Source organism: Terrapene carolina, unplaced genomic scaffold (genome assembly GCF_002925995.2).
Source record: "Terrapene carolina triunguis isolate 2854851 unplaced genomic scaffold, T_m_triunguis-2.0 Scaffold604, whole genome shotgun sequence".
NCBI lineage: Eukaryota > Metazoa > Chordata > Testudines > Emydidae > Terrapene > Terrapene triunguis.
In genome coordinates, this window is record NW_020664955.1 from 402,537 (window position 1) to 429,074 (window position 26,538).

At 42.2% G+C, this 26,538-nt stretch overlaps 1 protein-coding gene across 1 annotated transcript in view; it reads left to right on the forward strand.

Annotated features, from left to right (window-relative positions):
- ANKS1A (ankyrin repeat and sterile alpha motif domain containing 1A) overlaps positions 1–26,538 on the forward strand; it is a 153,594-nt gene that overhangs the window by 41,056 nt on the left and 86,000 nt on the right. The window contains exons 2-10 of the mRNA XM_029913340.1: positions 6,845–6,925; positions 8,388–8,544; positions 10,361–10,423; positions 16,468–16,764; positions 17,377–17,452; positions 17,764–17,865; positions 19,073–19,168; positions 22,106–22,302; positions 24,441–24,530. Coding sequence (XP_029769200.1) covers positions 6,845–6,925; positions 8,388–8,544; positions 10,361–10,423; positions 16,468–16,764; positions 17,377–17,452; positions 17,764–17,865; positions 19,073–19,168; positions 22,106–22,302; positions 24,441–24,530 — 1,159 coding nt within the window. The remainder of the gene's footprint in view (positions 1–6,844; positions 6,926–8,387; positions 8,545–10,360; positions 10,424–16,467; positions 16,765–17,376; positions 17,453–17,763; positions 17,866–19,072; positions 19,169–22,105; positions 22,303–24,440; positions 24,531–26,538) is intronic.

Here is a 26,538-nt window from a genome sequence, read left to right on the forward strand (position 1 = left end):
AAAACAGTCCATTCACAGAAAGCTAGTCAGATCTGCTTCAAACCTTCTGTGCTCTTTTAGCTGTCTGAAAATTATTGGAAACTTGTATTGCATGATTCTCTCAACCCTGTGAGGCACAGATTATTCTACTTATACAAATGCTGTTTTGTTTTTCTTTAATCAGGGAAATAGCTTAATAACAATGTTTGCATGTAACACTTCATACAGTGGACACTGTTTCCTTCCATCATCGTTTCAATAGGTAAGAGTATAACTGTGTGCACTGTAGATCTCAAAGTATCTTAATATTTTTACCTCCAGTTTACAGATTGGGAAACTGAGGCATTGTGCTTTAAGCAGCTTTCCCAGTGCTCCCCAGCAGAGCCAGGAATAGAACTCGGGTGTACCGACTTCTACGCTGGTCAACTCTCTGCTGGCTTACTGAGGGCAGGGCATAGTATTATTAGAGGTAGGACTTCATGAATTTTAGTCCCAGTTCTGACTTCCTTGGGCAACTAATTTTAATGCTACTCTTCCAGTTTTCCCCATCTATAAAAATGGGGGTGATGCCCCTGAAAGGTAGACAGTGCTTTGAAGGTGACCTGCTACATGCAGTCAGTTATTCCCCTTCTTTCATTCCTGTCCGTATGCTGTTGGCTGTTATGCTTTCTCTTTGGAGAAGCAGGCCCAGATCTTGCTGTACCTTTTCACAGTCAAAGGTCAGTGATTTGAAGGCAGAAGTCACTGTACAGCTGTTTCCATGAAAGGAGAACGAGCCCCTCAGACAGGTATGCACTGTTCTGATTTCCCATAGGTTCTTCCTGTCTTCACCATGTAAAACCAACTTAATGAATGGGCTTTTAATGTCGGATTTTTTTTAACTGCTGTATGTGTTCTAAAATGCCTCTTGAAATGAGGAGGAGTTATACGCTATCATTTCTTCATCCTCTGTCCCCAGTAAAACAAACCTGTTAAAAAGATGGTGTTGGCTGAACAGGGTTTGACAATGAATGTCACTTGGGTACTAATGAGCCCAAAGTCGGAGCTTAAAAATGTCAAAATGCTTATGGGAGCAGTACCATCTCCAATATGATATAAGAATCATCCACCTTTTGACACCGAATACAAGTACAGAGCAATGCAAACCTGTTCTATTCTGTTGTTCTGGGCTTCTCAGTGACTGTACACTCCAAGTATTTATCTCTGTTAGTGCAATGGCTTTCAAACTGCTTGGCACCAAAGTCTGCACTGGTTCTGTTTCCATGATGCAGAAGCTTTGGATTGTCATCAAAATTGCATCCCCTTCCGGTCTTCCGAATGTGAGGGTTAAGGTCCTAGGGGACTTTACTTCAGGGCTGGTATTTGGTGCTTTTGTAAAATGTCAACTTGCTGCAGAGGAGAATTAATCCTTTGCCGGGAGGACTAGGGGTGTATTTTCTGGCAATTAAAAAAAAAAAAAAAAAAAGCTATAATCCAGTCCTGCTACTCAGAACACTACCAGATTGCATGAGAGGCTACTAAAAAGAAAATGACTCTACAGAAGCATCTTTCAGATCGAAGGATAAAAGCCAGCCCTGGCAAGAATTGTTTAGCAATGTTGGATGGGGATGAACTCTGTAACAGAGAAATCTTCATATAAGTGTTCTCTCTCTTTATCTCTCTCTGAAACTTTGAAGCCTCTTGGTAAGTCCTTTCAGACTCTGAGGGTGTCAAATCCCCATTTGAGAGATTTTGTTACTGGATGGGTGCGTTTGTGTGTTCTTTATATCAATGGACATGACCAATAGGTTACTCTGTAGCTTGTAACTCTTTCCCAATATGTAATAACTTTCTTCTGTCATTTGTAAAGGCCTCTGTTTTCTAACTACACCAAATTTCTAAGCACTCTAACAGTTGCCAGTTAATTAAAACTTTATCTGAACCTCCTATGACAACTGCATGCTTCCTTTCCCACTCCGGCTATCTGTCCGCAACCACTTGACAATCACTCTTGACTTTGTAATGCTTAACTTTAACCCCTTAGTATCAGCGCCGTAAGCTCCCTCAGTTGTATGGTCAAAGGGTGGTCTTCCTTGCAACAGTTCTGTCAGTGGGTATGTCTATGCTGCAAAGAAAAACCTGTGGGGGGCTGAGTCTAAGAGCCCAGCTTAGTTTGCTAAGGTTGGAGCTGCAGGGCTAAAAATATCACTGTAGACTTTCCTGCTTGGGCTGAAGCCCCCAGGCTCTGAACGCAGGTGAGGGGGGTGGGTCTTGGAGGCCAGGCTCCAGCCTGAGTGCAAATGTCTACACTGCTATTTTTAGCTCTGCAGCCCGAGTCTCCTGAATCAATTGACCCGGACTCTGAGACTTGGCACTGCAGGTTTTAATTTGTAGTGTAGACATACCACTCTTTCGACAGATAAGGTGTGAGGTGTCACTGAGATTGTTCCTCTTCTGTAACTGTGTCAGATACTGCAAACAGCTCTCAGAGGAAAAGGCATGTCTTCCACAAAGAAATACTCCCATCCCAATGTCCTCTCAAAGTCTGGTCTCTGGAGCCCATAGTATGTAGTCACTTTACTGTGTCTAGATCTGATAAGAAAAATCTCAGTATCTTAGTTTGTGTCAAGTGCCATGCACTGATCCTTTCTTAATACACAAAGATTTGGTTTCTAGTAAGGCTTAAGAATTATATGGCAATTTTAACTATGAGGAGCTGAAGATGGAGTAAAGGGAAGAGAAGACTGATTTACTTCTGGCACAATCCCAACATCTAAAGATAAATGTTTCTCAGTCTCTTTTTGATCCCTACTTCATTCTAGGCCTTGGGATGAGTTGACCTTTTTTGACCAAGGTGGGCTCGTTTGGGTTTCTTATTTCTTTCCATTAGTAAGAATAAAAAGTCACTTGTTGCAGACTATAGGCACCTTTTATTGCTTTTTAAAGAGCAGAATCATACCATAAAGACTCTTGCAACAGCCAAACTTCCTCATAATGAGAACAAGCCAAGCCTTCCTGGTGGAAATACTCCATCTCCACATTCAAAGTCTTGCCCTCTTCCCTGTTTTCCTAGTAAGAAAAGCGGTCTCTGCATCTGTAAAAGATTTATACTCCGATATCAGAAGTGTGGCTGCTTCAGAGCTCTGAGATTTTTCTTCCGGGTTAAGTATGCTATTCCTATACTGCTGTGACCTTGGGCAAGTCGTTTGATTTACAGTTTCCATTTTCCCCATCTTTTAGATGGGGATAATAAAAATTATCCACTTCATAAAGTAATTTGAAATCTTCATATGAAAGATACCATAGGTGCCCAGTGTTGATGGTGGTTAACTGCAGGCATTGGGCGCTGTGTGTGCGTGTACACAGCGTGAATCTATACCCCTCTGATTTCCTTTCCTTATGTCAAATAGTAAAATTTGCTCTGATTTTGGTCGGGTTAACACAATCTGTGAAAGGCGATATGCAGACACAACATTTATAACCTTGCCCAGACTAAAAACAAGTTGCTCTGCCGTAATTTTAACCATTAATTGCCACTGTAAATCCAGCAATAAATTGGCTGGGTAACCACACTCCATGAGCCCATTGCCAAATGGAAACCACAGAGCTCTAGAATTGACTAAATCCAACTCAGGCTTCATGGCAGCTGCAAGTGGGAGGGCACTTCCTGGATTCTGGCCTGTAGTTTATTCTGTCTCTGAGCTGACTCGAAGATGTCATAAAAGTGAACAGCCAGGGCTTTAACCCTGCTTCTCAAGTGATGCTAGCAGCATCTGCAGTACTGTACACATTCAGTGACCATTTCATTTTCATTCGTTCTGTGCTGCAGGAAACTGGGGGACTGGAAGAAGTACTACGTGAGGGCCGGTGAAAATACTATCTGTGCACTAAAGGCAAGAAAGGCCGGAATCCTTCCTGTAGATCTCACCATGTCTTCTAGATTACATATGCTACACAGTAGAGTGCCCTGATACTGGTCTTGTATAGTGCAAATTTCATTGCTTGTACTTTAGCAAAATTCAAGATCGATGAATTAACAGCAGATCTGGGATGAATCACCCATGCCTTCTTGACTCCCAGCTCCAGACTTAGTCCACTAGAGCAGTGGTTCCCAACCTTTCCAGATTACTGAAGCCCTTTTAGGAGTCTGATTTGTCTTGTGTACTCCAAGTTCACCTCCGTTAAAAACTTCTTGCTTACAAAATCAGACCTAAAAATACAGAAGTGTCACAGCACACTAGTACTGAAAAATTGCTGACTTTCTCATTTTTACCATATAATTATAAAATAAATTGGAATATAAATATTGTACTTGCATTTCAGTGTGATACTTGTGAGCCTAGTCTGAAGCTTGAGCCCCAGGCGGCAGGGCTGAAACACGTAATTTAGCTTTGCAGGGCCCTGGGCAGTTGTCCTGCTTGCCACCCCCTAATTCTGGCTTGCACTTGCGATGCCACTATACCTGTCCCATGACCCCCTCTCCCCTCTAGGGGGCTGCAATCCTCCTGGTGTATCCATGATTGAGAACCACTGCACTAGAGCACTCTACCTCCTCTCTGTATTTGGTCCTAAGAAGTCTGGACTTTCAGGCCCCTAAGCCAGTCCCTCTAAGGGTGGAATGCATTGTACAGTTCTAGGAACAATTTTATTCTGGGGACCAGATCATCTTATGCACTGTCCCTAAGTGTACTCTGAGGGGGAAGACCGCATGGGCCACGAAAAGGGAAGACAATATTCTTGCCTTCCAGTCGTCAATGAGGTATACAGTCGAAGGATTTATATTCTATCCCTATCAGCTCATCTTGTCTTTCTTCTGAGGTAGATATTGAGGACTATGCAGTGTATTGGGTAGGGATGTATTTGGATATGACCTTTAAGTAGAGGACCCATATTCTCTTTGTACAAGGTAGATTTCTTGCCCCTAGTGCCCTTGGTCGTTTTTTCTCTATACTCCTTATTGCCCTTTATCTATGTCTGAAAAGCTTTTTATAACAGTCCAACCACTAGATCATGTGGATTCTCTTGGTGGGAACAAACTTCAGTGACATATTTTGTGGTTGGAGAGGCCAACTTAAGTTTTTGAACATGTTTGTCAGAAAGAGGGAAGTAAATAGTTAGTTGGGTTTAAGTTTGAGTTCCTACTTGATCTACATAGGATTCCTATTGGTTTGATGCCCTTCCTGTTTTACCCCAGTTCCTTTCTGCTGAGTTGATACAGTGTTTGTGGTGTGGCATTTTTCTGGTGAGGGGCCCTCAAGTAATGACTGTTATTTTAGAAAACCTAATGACTGCTCGGGTTGCCTGTGTATTGTACCATGAGCCATAGTGATTACATGCTGTGGAGGAAATGAAATTGTCAGCCCTAGTTCATAAACAGCAACAGTTCACTCTTATTTTAAGACAGTGCAATTGTGGAGTGGAGGAGGGCAACTAAGCATCAGTCCTGCTTCTCTTTAAAAAGCAAAACAAAAATACCTGTGGGAGCTGGGACCTTTCTGAGCTCATTTAATTACTCCTACTGTACTTTCGAATGCATCCGTTTCAAAACAGGCCAGTGTGCAGCAAAAAGGGGCTTATAAAAGAAGGCACACTTAGAGATGGAAGTCTACAGCTTTCTTTGGAAGCATGTCTGATTTCAAATGTATCCATCCCATCTTTTTAAAAGCAGGTTCAAGTGCTGGTGAAAGCTGCCAGACATGGCAGCCCTAGAGATCGAGTTCCTTTAACTACTACGGCATGGGCAAGGTTAGTGCCCACTTCCTGCCCACATGCTCTCTCCCCTGGCTGCGTCAGTATGTTTCAATCCTGTTCTAGATGGGCCGCTTCTAAGGGTACATCCAGACTACCTGCCGTATTGGCGGGTAGCGATCGATTTATCGGGGATCGATATATCACATCTCGTTAAGACGCAATATATCGATCCCCGAACGCACTCCCCATCGACTCTGGAACTCCACCGGAGCAAGCGGCGGTAGCGGAGTCGACAGGGGAGCCGCGGCCATCGATCCCATGCCGTGAGGACTGGAGGTAAGTTGGAATAAGATATGTCGACTTCAGCTACGGTATTCCCATAGCTGAAGTTGGGTATCTTACATCGACACCCCCCCCCCACCACCACCACCAGTGTTAGACCAGGCCTAAGGAGTAAGAGAAGATTAATTCTCCATGGCCTATTAAATTCTTGGTCTCAGTCTGCCAACAAGGCAGGCCAGTTGTGACAGTAGTTCTTGGAACTGCTCTGAGACCACCTACTTGTTTCACGCAGACCCACTAACAGCTGTCAGACAGAGATGATTTTTGGTCACCACTGACTCAGAGTGGACTTGCATAAGTGATCTAGAGATGAAAGGCTCTGTATCCCATTACTGATCTCACAGTTACATATCCTTTAATGTTTTTTACCATTGAGAAAAGGGACCCCCAGCTGATGAAAATCCTTCAGAGAAGGGAGAGGATTAGTGGTGGGTTGATGTTGTGGGGTGTTGAACCTGTTCTTGTGTTAATTTTTAGATAGACTTTTGCCACTGATGTTCCTTTAAAACTTCTTAATGAACTAAAGTACTGTTGAGAAGCCTTGTAGAATATTCATTGGTGAGGGAATAGCAAATCTCTGGCTTAAGAACTCAGATCTTTGGGAGGAATGCTGAGTAGTGCGTCTGCTTAATGACTCTGTTGCGCCTTGTGACATTTGTTACCCTTGTTGAACATAGCATTGTGCAATATCTGTTCTCTGCCTTGCTGCAGTTAATTGCAGCTGCCAGTCCATTATTATGGCTTGATTTGAAATAACAGACCTAACGTAAGAACTCTGCAGAAACCTTTCCTTGCCAGCTGGCTGCCTCTAAATTTGGTACATGACTTACTGTTTGAGTTTTTTATCTTGCAGCATCTGGAGGGGACCAAATGTGAACTGTGTTGACAGTACTGGATACACTCCGCTGCACCATGCTGCTTTGAATGGCCACAAGTAAGCAATTTTACTATAGTGCCTCTTACCTTAAAGAATGCCCAGATGCTTTACTATCCATAAAAAAATAAATATGGGGGGAGAGAGAAAGAGAGAGCGCTATAGAATGCCCTTATTCACAAGTATAATGCGGCTGCCTCAGAGATAGAACAGGGCGTTGGTGCAATACGATACCACCTTCAGGACAAGAAGAGAACAACACCATATTGCGGTGAAATTGTAGGGGCATGTTTTTGCAGAATTCAATTAATCAGATTTAAAATTTGGCTAGGATGCTTGGGCTATCTCAAACACACTTTCATCTTTAATAACCACAAGTGACGAACACTTCTTGTTGTGTAACTCATCCAGAAGATGACCTCTCCAGGAACAGACACACCAGTAGGATTCTACTGGGATGTGTATTAACGCTGCCCTGATGTGCATATCTGTTACAATGCTGTCTCCAATTACTTGATCACATTTTCTTAAATACAATACAATAACATGCGGTTTTTCTACAGTCTTCAGTACATGTGTAGAATCTTGGCTAGTAGTGAACAGTGACAAGATGATGTACTGAAACTTAAATAGCCTTAAAAACCTCACTTTTTGCCTCCGCTTTTTTCCTCAGTTTTGCTTGGTTTGTACCATGACCCTAGGAGCTTGCCTCCAATAGGTTTTTTGCACTGAGACAGACTCAGTCATACACACCACCAGTGCAGGTGTAAAGAAGTGACTTACACCAATGCAACAAATTGACACTGGTGCGACTCACATTGCATAGCTGTGCGGCATGTCTGAAGAACAGTTTCCACCAGAGTGACCAAAATGATCAGAAGTTTAGAAAGTATGACCTATGTGGAAAGGTTCAAAGAATTGGCATGTTTATTCTAGCAAAGAGAAGGCTGAGGGGAGATACAAGTCTTCAGATAACAAGTTGTTATAAAGAGGATGTTGATCAGTTGTTCTCCATGTCCACGGAGGATAGGACAAGAAACGATTGGCTTAATTTGCAGCAAGGGAGATTTAACGTAAATCCTAGGTATTAGGAAAACGTTCTAACATTTAAGGATAGTTATGCACTGGAACAGGTTACCTGGGGAGATTATAGAATCTCCATCGTTAGACGATTTTAAAAACAGGTTAGACAAACACCTGTCAGGGATGGTCTAGGTATATTTAATCAGCACAGGGGGATGGACTAATGACCTCTTGAGGTCCCTTGCAGCCCTACATGTCTATAATTCTTGGGCAACACCTTCTGGGAGTTTTTAAATCCACAAAACTTTCATTTTGATAAAAAGAAATGATTATTGTTCAGATTTGGGGTGGTTTTTTGTGTGTGGTTTTGTGTGTTGTGTTTGCAAACCACTATTTTTGAGCAGCCTAAACTTTTTGGGTGCAGACTGCTAAACCGTATCCTTTTCAGTTCTGTTGCGACTGAGTATCTTGGAGACTCATAGCCATCCTTATTTTCCAGGGATGTGGTGGAAGTTCTGCTGAGGAACGATGCGCTAACCAATGTGGCAGACTGCAAAGGTTGTTATCCTCTTCACTTGGCAGCCTGGAAAGGAGACGCAGAGATAGTAAAACTTCTCATCCATCAGGGACCCTCCCACACTAAAGTGAATGAACAGGTCTGAATATCTTCCTCCTCCTATTGGTCTCTAATGTACCAGCAGATTTGTACTCCTAGGGTGGAAAGGAATATGTGAGCTGCATGACATAAGGTGCTGAGCAATTTGGAAATGGATGGGTTTGATTGTTGGAAACACTGTTTCTTGGTGTGGTGCTCTAATTCTGATGGGTTAAATAATCAAATCTAGAGTGGTTGGGGTGTGAAAGTGAGCAGCTGATCAACCACAGAGTGTCTGGGAAGTGATCTTCTGCTCTCCTACTGGGTTTTCAAAACAAACAGTGGCTATTTATTTCCTCTCCAGTTGCTGGATGATTAAATGAAGATGCTAGTACTGTTAAAGGCTATATTGGCTTTTTCTGTTGGGAACTAATCAAAGCAGCTTTAAGTCTTTGTTTGGCCCCACACTCCTAGCTGCTCTGATTTTTTAGCACTTGTGCCCACTTGACTAATTGTGTGGGTTTTTTAAAGCATATGGCCTGCCTCTACCCCAAATAGAGAACTATAACTTGATCCTAAAGAGCAATCCTCTCAATTGGATGAGAAGATCAAGTAATACAGCCTCCTTTTTTTCTGCACCCTGGTCTTTGAGTGGGATGCAGGTTGGCTTCGCTTGTATCAATCTGTTATTCTGTGCTGTCTTCTCATCTTGGAGTGCTAACTTCCCTGTGTAGCTTTCCCATGAAAGCCTGTCAGTGTCTTCTCCATGCATCTCTGACACAAATAAGAGCACGTGTGAAATGCATGTCCACTCATTCAGACAGGTGGCTGCTGGATAAAAACACAATACTTAGTCCTGCTTTGAGTGCAGGGGACTGGACTAGAAGACCTCACGAGCTCCCTTCCAGTCCTATGATTTTATTATTCTATGATTTTTGCCCTGTATTTAAGCATTTGGATAAGGAAGCAGTCTGTTATTAAGTAATGTCTTCCTATTTGCAGACTGGGAGGCAAATGTGTTCTTTAGTACCAGTCAGACTATCAATAAACCTCCCCTGTTATGGGGTGTTCCCTAGTGGTTGGGGAAAGGACTGGAACTCAGGAATTCTGGAGTTCTAAACTTGGCTCTGACACATACTCCCTGTGACACTTTGCACAAGATGCTTAAATTCTCTGTTCCTCGTATGTAAAATGGAGTTTCTTGCCTCACAAGGCCATTCTAAGGCTGAATTAGTAGTTTGTAAAGCACCATGAAGATGAAAACTGCTGTCAGTGCTAATTATTACCACTCCTCAGTTAAGTAAGGATAGTTAAGTGTGCACATTTAAAATGTCTTTGATTGTTATGTTTGTCAATCACGTTTCAGCTCCAGGCCTAGTAGTGACCCGCAGTACAGCTGCAGGCAGCCAATCTGTTCTGTTTAAATAAATTGGTTGTAAACAGTTTAGTATGCTTCTTAAATCTGTTTACAATCAATCTGTGATGGAGTCAACCAAGTGATCATGTAAGTCTTAGTGGGTCTGTTGTCTGAGGTTAGAGTAGGACAGGTATGGAAGAAGCCTATGCAGAAGATGGAGTTGAGTGTAATTGTTCAAGGTAATGTTTCATTAATGTTTGGTCTCTAGTGGGAAACTTTATAAATGAATGAAGTCCATTAAATAGCCTGCACATTTTATATTTTAAAGATTTGTAAATGATGTGCACAGTGGTTCAAATTATGCAATCTACCAGCTGGAATGACCGGTGTGGTTAACGGTTTACGACTGGAATGAGATGCTGTGTTGTCATCCCCACTCTTTCAGAGTCACCCATTGCTTTGTTGCTGTATCTCACCCATTTCATTGTCACATTTTTCTTTTTTCCTCTCCTTTTTGTAGAATACTCTTGAGATCAAAGAACTCAAAAAGTACGGCCCTTTTGACCCCTATATCAATGCCAAGGTGTGTACTTCGCTGTCAGGATTTCACTGCATCATTACTCCAAGCTGCACTCTCATGCATCCAGGTGCATTGTCATCCAGTTGGCTGATGATGCCTGCTCGGTTTCCAGCCACTTGAGGAACAGTAAAATGCAACCATTTATTTGTGGGTTTCTTTTTAAGCCAGTTCTAGAGAGATTTAGGGAAATCTCTTCCCTACTTTCTTGGGCTCCTTCAATACTTAAACGTATAAGATTCATGGTGATGGTCAATTTGCTTAATTTGGTTGGATGACTTCCAAAAGGTAACAATTTAATTAAAATGCTTCAGATTTTGTTTCACACGCTCAAATTATTGTTACTGAGCAGAAATTGAAAGCATGGTTTGTTTGTTTGTTTTCCTGCTTAAAGATGGCTGCATCTTCTTCATGGGGTTTTCAGAGTGAATGACAAATCTTCTTTGTAGTGACAACATTCTACTTGTTTTCTAAATGGATAGCTAATGCTTTTGGTGGCAGGGGGCAATAATGTCTGTACCGCCTAAGACCTCCCGTTTTGCTTGTTGCATCAGTCTCTCGTTTTGGTGTTGAGTCCTTGTGTTTTGTCTGGCTCTTTATCCCTAGTCTTCTGTCCCTGTGTTTTTGCCTGTTGGTTTTTCTCTCTGTTTTCAGCAATTCTTGATCCAAAAAAGGGCACAAAAATAAGAACTTATCATGCACTGAAGCAGATGAAAAAGTTTCTAAGGTCATTTGTTCTGTCTGCCAGTGGATGGATAGATAGTGTTTTGCTCAGACACCTGCCGTGTTTAATTGAGTTTTATTTATAGCCAGGCTTCAGGCAAGTGATGATATAATAGCCCGCTGATTTATCATGAGATGCTTCTGTTTCCAGCTATCACACCAGGATGGCTTCCGGACTACTCTTCTGGAGCCAGCCAGCCATGGCAGAGTTTAGCTCTTCAAAGTTTACTTAAAAGTTCAACTGTGCTTGATCTGCAGTACCCTACACAGGCAGAGTTCTTGGGCTTGCCAGCTAATGGGAAGTAGGGTGATTGTATTAGCAGATATCTGTTACAGGAAATAAACTCCAGTGCATACCTCTTTTTGATTAAAAATGTTTAACTGAAGATCACATTTTCTCCATTTTTTTAAAAGGTGGAATTTTACAGCAACAAGTCTCTTCTGTGACTTCTGTGACACATACTAAGAATAGGGGAATTTAAGGTGTTAAAAGGAGCTTTGTAAAATAATATGGGAGTTTGTCAGAGTTTCTTGTGAATGAAGTACTGCAATAAAGTGCTACTGAGCTAAACTACCTCTAGAGATGTTAAGTTAGTCATATCTTTCTTGTGGACTTGTTTGTTTTCATAAAGGGTATTTTTAAAAGACTTTCCTTGGGCTCCTGGTGCACTGCCCATACGTTAAAAAGAGAACTGCATTTTATTTAGGATAACATTTTCAAAAGCACCTAAGCTCACTTTCAGAAGTGAGTAAAGGATCTAGGGGCCTAAGCGTCATTGGAAGTCAGTGTGACTTAGGAGCCTCTGTCCCTTTCAAAAATAAGACTTGGGTGCTTCTGACATGTTTAAAAAAAGATGCCTATGCTCAAGCTCTAGGCACCCTGACAATTAGCAAACTCATCATTTGTATAGGAATAACTACAAATGCCAGCTGCTTTTCCCCTACGCCAAAGCCAGAAATAACCAACCAAAGATTAAATCCAAACCAACTCATATCAACCCTTACCATGCCTCTTCCTTCCCAGAAGCCTTGGTGAGCAGATGGTCCCTGCAACGTATGCTGTAGGTGACCTGATTATAGGCTATTCCAGAGCTGAGGAAGTTATATATAACGAGTGGCATAATTAAGTTAGGGAGATGATGAGGGAGTGCTATCTTTGTTTTTGTAATGTGTTGCTTCCTTTAATTTGGCTAACTCCTGTGAAGAAACTGACCAGTTAACCAAAACCAGAGTAGAAAAGCTAGCAGTCCTGCAGTTAAAGGAAAAATAAGCTATGCCACACAAGTTACCTGTGTCTTTTTAATTGGTCTCTGGAAACAAATAAATAATGGAGATGGGATTTAATGTGTGCTATAAAATCTGCATGGGCCGCTGATAAAAGTGGAAGCATGCCACCTGGAGTCTGAAAATCAAACTGGACAGTGAACCCACCCAATAGATTGTCAGACAATTGGGGATCCTTTTTCTGAAACGTTTGTGTTTGGCAGTGTTGGGCACCTACAGGAATGGGAGAATCCGTTCAGTCCTGTTTCCTGCATGGAGTTCCTATTAGCATTAATGGGAGTTCTATGTGGGAGTGCACGGGGCGTGTGGACTCTTATGTGGAATGGTGATGCTGTAACTGATTCCGCAGCTTCTGGCTACTTCCCTACCCTGTTATATCAGAATGTTATGGCACGCTGCTTAGTGGAGAAGTAGCCTGGGTGTTGCTCAACAAGTGTTTCTTCTTTCATCTTGGGATGCCAGGGACTGCAATCACAGCTAGAGGGACAGCTGTGTGTTTCAGAATTTATTTCAGTGAGTGCGTGAAGTACTAGGAGCATGGAGGGTTTTCACAGGGTTTTGTAGGCTGAGAGCGCTTTTCTTAGAAATGCACAAAGCAACAAAGCCCAACATAATGTGTTAGGAGAGGGAACTCAGAAAATCATTGGAAGGTGTGTTGAAATGCTAGCATTGAATGCTCCAATGCAAAGTGTTGTGTATGTGAAAGGCATAGGATTCAGGTCTGGTAAGGAGTATGGTAGGTAGGTATGTAGTTACCAGTGTTGGAAAAATTTACCGGACACCTACTAGGTCCAGAGGCTGATGCGTAAGCTGAGGCTTTCCCCCTCTTCTGCTTCCCAACTCCCCATTTGCAACTGCTGTGAAGAGGGGCGGTGGTGGGATTGCTACAGGAGTGCTGTCCCTGGATCCTACTTAAGGACTCCATTGTTCTTATCTGTCTTTGACTAGTAAGTCTGAAACGTGAAGTCTCACTGTCTCTGGCTCCTGGGAAGGAGTTTTCTCTCCCACCACAGAGTAACCTGGGGGTCTGCCCTTCTGTCATTCCCCAGCCTCGTTTGGGGTGGTGATTTTGGGGATGGAGGTGAGTGTCCTCTCCCCGGAATAGCTCCAGTGCTTGCCTTGGCTGTTGGGTGTTCATAGCTTTCCCAGTTCTTGTCCATTTCTCTGCTGCTCACAGTGCATTTGTGGGTTTCTGATTTGTATGTTTGGTGTTGGTTGCTGTGTGTGTGTTTACCCTAGATAACCTTCCATTATTAACATAACGGAAGTGATTTCAGGGTAATTGCAATGCTGGGTAATATGTGCTCTACAACCTAGGCTCAAAAGTCCAAGTGAGTGCATGTATAATGGAAAACCTGGATAGTGACCCCCCATTTCTACTAGTAGGAGTGGAGACCCATGTCTGCTGCTGAGACAATGAGCATCTATCCAACTGAGTTCATAGGTGCTTCTGGCTCTCATTCAATGGTGGAGAAAGACTTGGTTTAGATACTGTTAGTACAGTCTGTTTCATCCTGTGACCCCATGTTAGAAAAGGAAAAAGCTTTGGGGTCCCATCCATAGTTTCAGAACCTCCTCCCATCTCTCCATAAGGAAAGGGAGTTGCGACCTCCGCCTCTTTGGATCTGATTGCCATCTGAAGGTAGAGAACCTATGGAATACTTATTAGAAAATTATTTAATGCTATCTCTGAAACACTCCTTCAACAGGCATGCACTTCTGTATGCACGGTGTGCTGTGTGGATCTATTTGAGGGGTGTGAATTTTGTGCGGGTGACAGGTTTTAGGCTGGCAGCCCTAATGGTGGAAATTTTCTGTGCTCATGCTGTCTCTGGCAATGAGAGTTTTCAGCACACACTGTCCCACCATTGCGCCTGCTGGGAGAAATCCGCTCTAGGAGTGAGCATAACAGTCTCCGCACTGTTCTGCAGAGATTGGGAAGATTACTTAATGTTTGTGTGATGTGTGCACTTGCCTTCTGAGACCCACTAAACTCATTTCACTGTCATGGAGAAGTTATTCAGTTATTACTGAGATGGGTTGGATTCCAAATAGTAAACTAGAAGTGACAGGCCCTTTTATATGGTCCAGTGGATAGGACATGTAACTTGCCCCCAGGACTTCTGGGTTTGAGTCCTGGCTCGGACATGGAATTGCTGTGTGACCTGGAGCATGTCACCTATGCACTGCTGTTTTCACCATCTGTAAAATGAGGCTAATGCTACTTACCAACCATGGTAAATGCTTTGAGATGTACAGATAAGAGGTGCTAGGTATTCTGTTAGCAATTCAGTCTCTTCCCCTTCCTTACGTGTACCTTATGTCCTCTTCACTTTGCATTCACTGATCTGGCTCCCCTGTGCTCACTTTTTCTTTATGGCTGCTTAGCTTGTGCTGTTAGACTCTGTAAAACTTGTACTCTAATAGTGAGACCCAGCATCTCCCACACATTTCTCTTCTAAATGTTGCTTATTTCTGCATGTGGCTGTTGAGGCTTCTCACTTCCTTGTTCTGTTTGTTTTTATAAGTGAGTCATGACTGTAGAGGCTGTCTCCACAGCTCCCTACTTTCCTTATGCATTTCACGTGGCTGAAAAATGATGCAGTCAAATACCAGATAAAAACCAATGGGAGTTTGCATGCATGAGTTTTGTAATCTCTAGATTGTGATTTAACACATTAGTATGATTAAAGCACGTGTAGATCCCGACCAGTTCAGTTTATTTCAATGGCAAATGGTGCAAAATATTGAGACATTCCTCTGCAAATCGTAATCCACAAAACACAATTCACAAAAAAAGCAAAATGGAAACATTTTGTAATGAAATTCATATGCAATGAAATCTAGCTAGACAGATAGCTATCCATTTTTAAAAAGGGAAGTGTAGTTAAAATTACAATTTTGTGCCACAGTTAGAACTGCTATGAAAGCAGCAGAGAAAGCACAAGTTTGTAATAAAAGTTTTTGGGTCAAAGCAGACACTAGTAAGTACTTGAATGTTCTTAAACAGAAATACCTCTGTGTATATTATACACAGTAGTAAAATTAGAAATTTTTAATGGAGCTTTTGAGTTGGAAGCAGACTGGCTTAAATCCAGGGAAGGTGTTCACACATATTTTGCACCTGAAAATGAAAAATCTTTTGGATTGCTTGCCTATAGTTACTCTGCACTGCTGATTTTTTTTAATTTTTTTTTAACTTGACAGATGCTGCATGTATTAATTGGATCAGGCTTTCACTGTAGAGGCATTCACTTGTGGCTTAGACACTTCCCCACTGCTGAATTGAGGGCCTTGCCTGGGAAGGTCTGATTGGCACCGTGATCTAGCTGTGCTGCTCACTAAATTCACGTGTTTGCATGCAATAATTTAAACATACTGCACACTCTTTCTAAAATGGTCTGCTTACAAGTTTCAGAATTGTAAAAGCGGAATGGCTGCTATAAAGAATCAAAACCTCAGTCATAGGAGAAATGACTGGATTCTAGAAACAATTGAAGTTTAAATTTTAAACAATGGCAATTAAGTTACTGTAGATGGAATCCATACTGTGGTTGGCTTATTACATTTTGCATTTACTTATTGTTATGGTGCCCAAGAGTGTTGTATGCTTCATAGATAAGACAGGACCTTGCCTGCAAGAGCTTGCAAAGTAAATGACAACCCATAGAAACTTGGCAGTCCTCTAATTTTTAATATGGCCTCTTGCTTTTGTGTTCAGTGCTTTGAAAGCAGTGTATATCTGTGTACCGCAATTGCTTCCCATAGCTCAGAACACAAAGGTCTGTTGATGAGTGTTTTGAGGCTTTCTACAGGCTTTTGTTAGGTGGGTTGGTCAGTTTATGAAGGTTACCTGTGCCTGATAAATTAGGAACGTGACCAAAACACTGCTCTGGGCTCTTTGTTAAAAAGGATTTATTGCATCCCCACTACTGGCTGTTTGTCTTGTTTTTACATTTAAACTTCAATGGTTTTGTGAGTGAGGCACAGAAGGGCTCATTTCTTCCATCTTCTGAAGCGCTGCTGTGTTTATGACCCTTCAGAATAACGACAATGAGACCGCGCTGCACTGTGCTGCTCAGTATGGCCACACGGAAGTTGTGAAGGTTCTCCTGGAGGAGCTGACGGACCCCACGATGCGCAATAACAAGTTCGAGACGCCTCTGGATCTGGCCGCGCTCTACGGAAGGCTGGAGGTCGTGAAGATGCTGCTGAACGCTCACCCCAATCTTTTAAGCTGCAACACTAAGAAACACACACCCCTGCACCTGGCAGCTAGGAACGGACATAAAGCTGTAGTCCATGTCCTCCTAGATGCCGGCATGGATAGCAACTACCAGGTATCTTGCCAATCCATGTGTGAATCTAGTGCAAGTGAAAGGGGTCAGATAGCGGCTGGAGTCCTCCCCATAGGAAAGACACTGTAGTGGTAGGGCAAGCATCTCTTGACCTCAGTCCTGGAGGACTCTGCTTTAAGGATGAGAATAGCTCAGTCTCCCATTCAGTCCTTGGCTGTGTTGGGGGGTCCCGCTTGGGGCAGATATACAGCAGTGAAATGTGTCCCCAAAAGGAGTGGAGAGAACTTGTTCTCTCTTCCCACCAAACCACTTCTGACTTCCCTGTTAGCACAGAAATAAACTTGTATGTCTTATCTGTCTTTCCTTCTGTGGGAGAACACCCACTCTAAATAAACTTTGGAGAGTTTTTACTTTGTTTATAATTCTCAGGCCCTCCCATGTTAAACTAAACCTTCCTCTCACCCCAAATTCTTAATGCCGTGGAATAGCTTCTCACACAGTGTGACCCCAGTAATGGGTATTGGTTGCAGTGAGTTGCTTTTGTCCACATACTGTGCGTGCAATTACTTTTTTTCCTGTTTATATAACCCCCTAAAATGTTTTAGGATTACTGTTCACAATCTGGGCTCATGGTATATTGTTTAATTTTTACAGACTGAGAAGGGCAGTGCTTTGCACGAGGCTGCTTTGTTTGGCAAGACAGACGTGGTACAAATATTGCTGGCTGCAGGTGAGAGAACGACATTTTGACACAATAGCCTGGAGATGGCTTTACAGGGAGCATGTGATAAGGGAATGGTGTATGATGGCAGCATTTTTCTCTTATCAGCCAGCGGTGGAAGAATCATTCCTCTGAGTGACTCATGGAAGAGGTATTCCCTGGGTAGTTGGGTCTTAGGTCTCTTTGGAGGAAGAATTTCTTTAACTCAGCCCAGGAAATGACCAGAAGAGCATCTAAGTGACGACTCAGTTACAAGAAATTAGCTTTGTTGCAGATAGTCTGAAAATGCTGTCTCACACTGTCCGCCTTCTCTCTTCTAGGTATTGATGTGAATATAAAAGATAACCGAGGCCTGACAGCTCTGGATATTGTGAGGGAACTTCCTTCTCAGAAAAGCCAACAAATAGCAGCTCTCATTGAAGGTAAAGGAGTGTGTTTGTTTTCTAGTCATTCATATTTATTTTTCTGTCTAAATGTACGTGTGGTCTGCAGCCATATGATCATGTTTTGTGATCCCAGCAAACATCACAAGCTAAGCATCTTCAGGCCAGGCCAGTCCTTGGAGGGAAGCATCTAGGAATGGTCCAAGAAGTAGTGCTTTACCTCAGTTGGTGGTGCTCTTTCTGAGTCATTGACCCTGTGCCCCACCAATGTTTCATCATGATGCTCTAGGAGGTGCTGTCTTGCAGATGATCCTTAAAACAGAAGTCTTGATTACTTGTGGGAATAAAAGGACCTCTGACCTTTTGCACAAGAGTGGGGCATCCTAGCTAGAGTCCCACTTGGGTAATATTTTCTCCTTTAAATTTCCTTTCAGTTGGATATGGTGTTTGTCACATCTTGCATGTAACTGTTAGTAAATAATGTTTTCACCCCAAGCATTTGTGTAGAGTGTTATAGATTTAAAGCATTCTGCAAACATGAACTAAACTTCATGCTACTCCTGTGAGGTTGCCAAATACTGTCCTCATTTTTACAAATGGGGAAACAAAGGCTGCTTGAAGGCTGAAAGTTTTCAAGCCTTAAGTGACATGAGTGAGACACTTAAACTCAGGTGTCTAATTTCAGGCATTTAAACTTGGTATTTCTACCCTAGCTGTCTTGCCTGTGATCATAGGTCCCTGACTAGAAACCATGTCTCTTGACAGTCCTGTGCTGGTCCACACAACTTCAGTGTCTCTTCTCAGTGTAGTATTCTCGGCTCCTTGGAGCTCAGATCAAGTGTTGTATCTCACTAAACAGCTACATAGTAATCTGCTTGATAAGGTTGGGTGTGCATCTTAACTAGTTGATCTGTAAAGCGCTTTGTAGTTCTCTGATGAAAGGCATTCTGCAGAAGTTCAGTGTTATTATTCCTAACCCTGGACATGTGATTAAAGGGGTAATCTGCTCCTATTGTGGGAGCTGAGCTCCCAGATCTAACCCTGCACTTTGATTTCTTTTGAGCCATCTAAATATGTAGCTCAGCAGCTTTCAGAATAGCCACTTAATTCTGATCCACAAGGTGGGAATGTAGCTCGCATGATATTGAACCAGGGAACAGGACTGTCTGCCTAACCTGGGTAAGTGGCAACCCCAGTGGTGAGCTTCTCGCTATTTGAATGTTGCTTTTTCCTCTTTCCTGCACAGATCACACAACTGGGAAGAAGAGTGCAAAAGCGGCAGAGAAGGCTCTGCCAACACCTGTCATTCCTGCCACTGAACCTGCAGTCCGGATACCACAGGGTATGAAGTCTGCTGTTTGGGAGGCAGGGCTTGAGTTTGTCGGGTGTGCAGATGACTACCGATGACTGCACTGCTCTGAGTGTAGAAGAGGCAGGGTTCAGTTATAATAAATCCAAAAGTTGTACTTTGTGCCCAGAAAGCCAAATAGTCTGAAACCAATGATTCCCCTTCTCTCCCACCCCCTGGTTCTTTAAATCTGACTTGCATAACGTATCCCATCTGTTGCCCCTGTAATGGGGGTGGGTGGATGTCTCCATAAATCCAGAGGGAGCTGCCATTTGTTTGCTCTCATCTTTGCTACTGTTCTGCTGAACCAATAAAATGATCCGTAAAGTACCAAACATATCAGGTAAAATGCAAATACAGTGCTTCCTATGTATGTGTCACATCCTCTCTTAGAGAGAGTAGCAAAGGATTGGCTGCATTCCAGGGGTGTGTGGTAGTGACACAAAACCCTGGTGGAGACTGTCTGGTCTATAGAACAGGTTTTTATAACCGAGGAAAAAATCCTTCTTCAACACTGATCAGGGAAGTCCAGGCTAAACATTGGTGAAATTAAAAAAGGCTTATTGCTAGCATGGTTTGAGCAGCCTTGTGGGTAAGACACCAAACTGAACTGAAAATGGCAGCAAGCAGCTGTTCTCTAATGGGGCAACCCCAATGAGTTTGTATGGTCCTTGTGTGGGTGTGCTTCATGATATCTAAGCAGCGATGCATGCAGCCTAGATTCTTGTTCAATTGCTAGGCCACTTCTCTTGCTTGCTTGTAGGGTAACTTGATTTAAATCAAAACAATTTAAATCAGCAATTTAAATAGAAATGTAGGAGTGAAAGGGACGTTGATAGGTCATCTAGTCCAGCCCCTGCACTCAGGTAGGACTAAGTATTATCTAAACTATCCTGACAGGTGTTTAGACAAACATCTGTAGGTTAGACAACTTATTCTTAAAAACCTCCAATGATGGAGATTCCATAGCCTCCCTAAGTAACTTTTTCCAGTGCTTAACTACTCTTACATTTGTCTTTTAATGTCAAATCTCAGTCTCCTTTGCTGCAATTTAAGCGCATTACTATTCGTCCTGTCCTAAGTGGATAAGGAGAACCCTCCTCTTTATAACAACCTTTACGTACTTGATTCTTATCATGTTCCCCCTCAGTCTTGTCTTCTCTAGCCTAAACAAATTCAGTTTTTTCAACCTTTCCTCAGATGTCACATTTTCTAGACCTTTAATAATTTTTGCTGCTTTCATCTGGACTTTAATTTATCCACATCTTCTGGTACCCAGAACTGAACACAGGATTCCAGTTGAGGCCTTTTCAGTGCTGAGTGGGATAATTACTTCAACACTCCTGCTAATACATCCCAGAAGGATATTTGTTTTGTTTTTGTAACAGTATTATATTGTTGACTCATAGTTAGTTTGTGATCCACTATAACCCCCAGATCCTTTTTTGCAGTACCCCTTCCTAGGCAGTCATTTCCTATTTTGTATTTGTGCCATTGATTATTCCTTCCTAAGTGTAGTAGTTTGTGTTTGTCCTTGCTGAATTTCATCCTATTTATTTGAGACCATTTCTCCAGTTGGTCAAGATCATTGTGGATTCTAATCTTGTCCTTTAAAGATTGCAACCCCTCCTCTCCCAACCCTATCCGTACACTCAAGAAGTGTACTCTCTCTGCCATTATCCAAATCATCTATGAAGATATTTAAGAGAACCAGACCCAGGACAGATCTCTGTGGGACTCCACTCGATATGCCTTTCCAGCTTGACTGTAAACCATTGATAACTACTCTTTTCCAACCATTTGTGCACCCACTGTATATTTCCCTAGTTTGTTGATGAGAAGGTCATGTGGGCCAATATCAAAAGTTGTACTGAAGTTGAGATATATCACATCTGCTGCTTCCCCTCCATCACAAGGCATGTTACCCTGTCAAAGAAGGATATTAAGTTGGTTTGACATGACTTGTTCTTGACAAATCCACGTTGACCGTTACTTATTGCCATATTATCTTCTAGGTGCTTACAAATGGATTGCTTGATTATTTGCTCCATTATTTTTTTTCAGGTACCGAAGTTAAATTGACTGGATTATAATTCCATGGGTTTTCCTTATTCCCCTTTTTTATATATAGGTACCATAGTTGCCCTTAACGAGTCCTCTGGGATCTTTCCTGCCTACCATGAGTTCTCAAATATCATGGCTAAGGGCTCAGATTTCTTCATGATTTAAATCACCAAGTGGAAAGCTCAATTTAAATAATCAATTTTAATCAGCTTTTCCTTTTGTGCTTCAGTTACATTTCTAAAGAAAGGTGCCTTCTCATTGGTTGGTATAACCATTAAGGCATGTTGATTTACTACTAAATAGTCTTTACAGTAAACTTGGAACATCTTTTTGCTATTGAGAGGGTTATACTATATATACATTTGAGCAATTATATAGCTTAATTTCAGATTATTAATTCTACACTTTTAGTATGTTAGAGAATGGTGAATGATATATTGCTTATTTACTAGATTTTTTTATTTACGATTTGTGTCAAGCTGCATTAGAATTATAACTGGAATTTTATTAAAAACAGCATACAATTTATTTTTATTAAACAAAATAACCTTAAATATTTTAGATACATAAACTTCTCTTATTAAAACATGGTTCACATTTATAACAATTCTAAGACGTTTAGGCCTTAACGTATATTGTGTAAAAATTAAATCTGAATTTAAACAGGTCTATTTTTAAAAAGAAAACATATTATTTAAATAACAAAATCCCAAATATCTGATTTTAAATTAAAAAAAAAAAAAAAAAAAACCCTCCTCCCTCTGCAAATCATCAATTTTTATCCACGCGGCTTGCTTGTAGTCCTGATTTGTGTGGCTCTTGCAGTTCTCAATGTGTGATTGATGAGGCATTCTTCATTCCCTCCAGGTGATGTGGAGAAAGCAGTGACTGAACTGATCATAGACTTTGAAATGAACCCAGAGGAGGAGTGTCCTTATGAAGCTTTATACAATGCGACATCCTGCCACTCGCTGGACAGCCTGGCCAGTGGGAGGTCTTCAGACAGAGACTCTGTGAATAAGGAAGCAGAGACAACGGGTCTTAAGGCAGCAGGAATCAGGCCTGTATGTAGCCATGTGTGTTTTTTATCTGTCTCTTTAAGTAATAGAGAAAGCATTTATCTCCGTTCCCATACGCTACTGCACTCTTGCTACAGGCTGAGTACCCAGCAGCGCAGTTGGAAATAAGTTTTAGATCCACCGCTAAGCTTGATTAGAGCAATTGGGATCTCCTCCCTCTCCTGCCTGGGATGTGCGTGTTGCCTCCATAGTATTCCACGCGTGTAACCACTTCTACATCATGTCTGTCTGCTTCTTGTCCAAGTCTGTAAGAAGATGAGTATGGCCATGCTGGGCCAGACCAATGGTCCATTTAGTCCAGTATCCTGTTTTCTGATAGTTGCCAGTTACAGATGGTTCAGAAGGAATGAACAGAACAGGGCAATTTATCAAGTCATCTATCCCCTGTCATCCAGTTCCAGCTTCTGGTGGTCAGAGGTTTAGGGATACCCAGAATGTGGGGTTGCATCCTGGACCATCTTGTCTAATAGCCATTGATGGACCTATCTTCCAGGGACTTATCTAGTTCTTTTTTTAACCCAGTTATGTTGTAGGCCTTCACAACATCCCCTGGCAAGGAGTTCCACAGGCTGACTGTGGATTGAGAGAAGAATTTTTTTTTTCTTTAAATCTGCTGTTTATTAATTGCATTGGGTTACCTCTGGTTCTTGTGCTGTGTATCCAACATGGTGTTGGGCTGCTGAGGAGGTTTTATACAGAGTGTGTCACTTACTTTGTCAGGACATATTTTTGTTTATGGTTTAGCTCCTTGGCTATAAGAAAACTTTTGGAGTCTAGTATGATTCTGAGTTGTGTGACATTTTTCTTCTCCCTTGTCACCCTCTTCCCTCTCCAAAAGACGTGTAATCCAGTCCCCTTTGAATGCCCAGTGGTAAAATAAAGTTGATTTCCTCAGATGCTTCAGCTGTTCTGATTAGCCTTGGCAGCAAATTTGTTCTGCATTTCATTTGCGGACAGAATCCTGCAGGGGGCGCTGGAGGCTTTGCGAGTGAAGTATGTAGTCATTGGAAGGTCTTTTTCAAAGAAATCAGCCTAACTAGCTTTCTGTTAATTGCATCTGCTGGGGCTTTAGTAGCTGGCGGCAACCTTTTGCCATGGGGTGGGTGGGACCTTGGCTCATAGTATGTTGTCTGTTTCAGTGTTTTTTATTGGGAGGTTGAAGGGGGGGGAGTTGAAGCAGACAAGAAGGAAAGTAGCAACGAATAATTCACCAGCTAGATGGATGCTGAAACCAGCTTTGTATAGTTTCAAAATGAGAACCTATATAATCTCTTTTTCCTCTAGTACATCTGCTACTGGAATAGTGATGTGAGACCAACCTAAAAAACAAGGTTTAGGAAAACTTCTGCCAGACCCTTTTTACAAGTATAAAACACCCAAAGCAGAATCCTGCCATGAACCGCAGCTTACAGGTAGACTCAGTCCATGTATATGGTCTTTTTGTAATAGTGCCTGCTTTGAGGCTAAACTCATCCCATACAGCCTGCACAGAAGGTCAAGTATGCCAAACTGGAATGGGAAGAGGGAGGAAGTGCTCTGAAAAGCAGAAACTTGTTGGAGTTCCCCCAAAAACTGCTCAGGATTTGGAGCAAGTGCCTGAGCATCCGTGCTTGCCAGTAGGTGCTGCTGCTGGAGAGAGAATGAGAGTATCTAGATTAGTCAAGATACAGTGCAAATGCAATTAGCATATGGCAGGATTTTTAGAGCTATTTAACTGTCAAGTAGTAACCTTGTAGTGTTGTGAGGAATGTGGTCCAGTGAAGTCTCTTAATGTCCCGTGTGTTCTCTCATAACTCATCACGCCTCTCCAGTACATATTTACTCCTGCTAATGAGTAACATAAACAAATTCTCACCGCACTTTCCCTTTCTTGCATCTTGTACCCTAATAATGAACTAATCCTTTGCAACTCCAAGGAGCAGAGAGTCAGAAAGTTGCTTTTGTGAAGGAGCATAGGCACCAGCCCAGCTGGGAATCTCCCGGCCGTTAGGGCAAACCCCTTTTGCTATCCTTCACTCTAAAAAGTCTTATCAGGGGATAGAATTTCCCTTTAAGCATATAAGAGGGGGCTGAAAGGAAGGAGTTTAAAACAAAGCTATTGACGGTGGGCTTTTAAACTGCAGAGAGAGCGTCCACCCCCTCCTGCCAAGCCACCCCCTGACGAAGAGGAGGAGCACGTGGAGAAGAAGCTAGGTCGCAGTGCTTCATGTGAGGTATGCAGGCTTTATTGGGTGCTTTCTTTTTGCAGGGGTGGGTGAATGTGTGGTTTAAAGGTGAGTTTTAATGGCCCGGGAGGAGCCAAATATGATGATCTTAACTCCCTTGTGAATCTGAAAGTGAAGGATTCATTTTGTGGGGCGATGATATTGGCAGTTCGATATGGAAACTTCCCTTACGCAACTCTGGCAGTTTCAGACTGGGAATTCCCTTAGGAAGAGACTTTGTATCAGGCAATGGTTTTGTGATGTGGACAGTTGTCAACTATCATGAACCCACAAAATATATTTTCATTGAATGCTGAAGCCTGAATTTGAATCCAGGTCTGCAGAGATCCGAGGCCGTTAAATCATGTTGCATCTTGGCTCCCAATTACAGGTCAGATACTTGAGTGGTGTAAATTGTTGTAACTTCACTGACTTCCATGGAGTTGAACTGATTAATACCAGCTGAGGATCTGGCCCATTGTGTGTGAAAGAAATCTGCTGCAGATTCTAGTCTGTATATGGTGCTTTGTGATTCAAAACTTGAACGTTCACATTGAACTGTTTACAGTCTGTCTTCCTCATTTTGCCAAATTCCCAGAGCTTCAGATGAACTAGCTCTGCAGAACGCACTTAAATGGGAAAACACCCTAAATGTGTACTTGGAGACTCCTGCTGACAGGTAATAAAGATCCCGAGAGAACCTCGCTAACTTCCTGCTGCACTAAAAATCTTAAGCATTCCTCAAGTAAGATGTATGTAAAAATACAAGTTAAGTCTCTTCTGCCTCCCTCCTCTTGAACAGACTCTCAGTTCACCAGACACTTGGATTTGAATTTTTATCATCTGGTTATCTTGATCTGCTACTGTTTGGAGTACAGCATACATACGCAAGGTGTCAGTGAAAATGTTGGCTTTAAAAAAACCCCACGTAGAACTGTGCAGTACATCTGGGGGTATTGTGGGGTAAAATCAATGTATGAAGTTATTTAACGATGGCCTATTGAACAGGTTTCACTGCCATTACAAATGGTCTTTCAGATTAATTTCATAATCCTTTCCACATGCCTGTCTTTTGGTGTGGGGGGAGCTGGGAAAAGGGGTCACCAGGTAATTCGGAAGCAGAAACTCTGCTTTTAAAGATAAGCATAGTGGAGGGAGGGAGATGTACATGATCTTGATCATAATTACAAAACACTTGCTCTTACTGTTCCTCCATTAAAGGTGATGTGGAAACGTGATCTGCTAGGGGAAATCTTGCTGGCAAACGTGTGCACAAAGTGATTCCTTAGGGGCATGTTGATTTGAAACCAATTGCAGTGATAGCCATGAACTGACTGTATTATTGTAGCTGTCTGGTATTGATTACTGTAGATAAGATGATACAACCATTTCATTTCAAGCGGTTATTCCCGCTCCTTTTATTCATGCTTTCCCAGAAAGTCACCTTTCAGGATAAAATTTTCCATGCTTGATCTCTACCTGAAGATAAAAAAATTTTTTGGGGGGAGGGGTGTTAAATTTGAGAGAATTCCTAGTTTTGAATTGAGGATAAAAATGGAATGTTTCCGTTCAGACTGTACTAAGTCATGGCTGACATTGAATCGTGGCATGTATGGCCCTCATGGGGAAGTGCTCTTGACCAAGTTAAAAATGAATATGGTCAATAACAGTGATACCATTAGGCAATTGAAAAGTCCTCCTGGAGCGATTTCATAGAAACATAGAATATCAGGGTTGGAAGGGACCTCAGGAGATCATCTAGTACAACCCCCTGCTCAAAGCAGGACCAATCCCCAACTAAATCATCCCATACAGGGCTTTGTCAAAACTGACCTTAAAAACCTCTGAGGAAGGCGATTCCACCACCTCCCTAGGTGACCCATTCCAGTGCTTCACCACCCTCCTAGTGAAAAAGTTTTTCCTAATATCCAACCTAAACCTCCCCCACTGCAGCTTGAGACCATTACTCCGTGTTCTGTCATCTGCCACCACTGAGAACAGCCGAGCTCCATCCTCT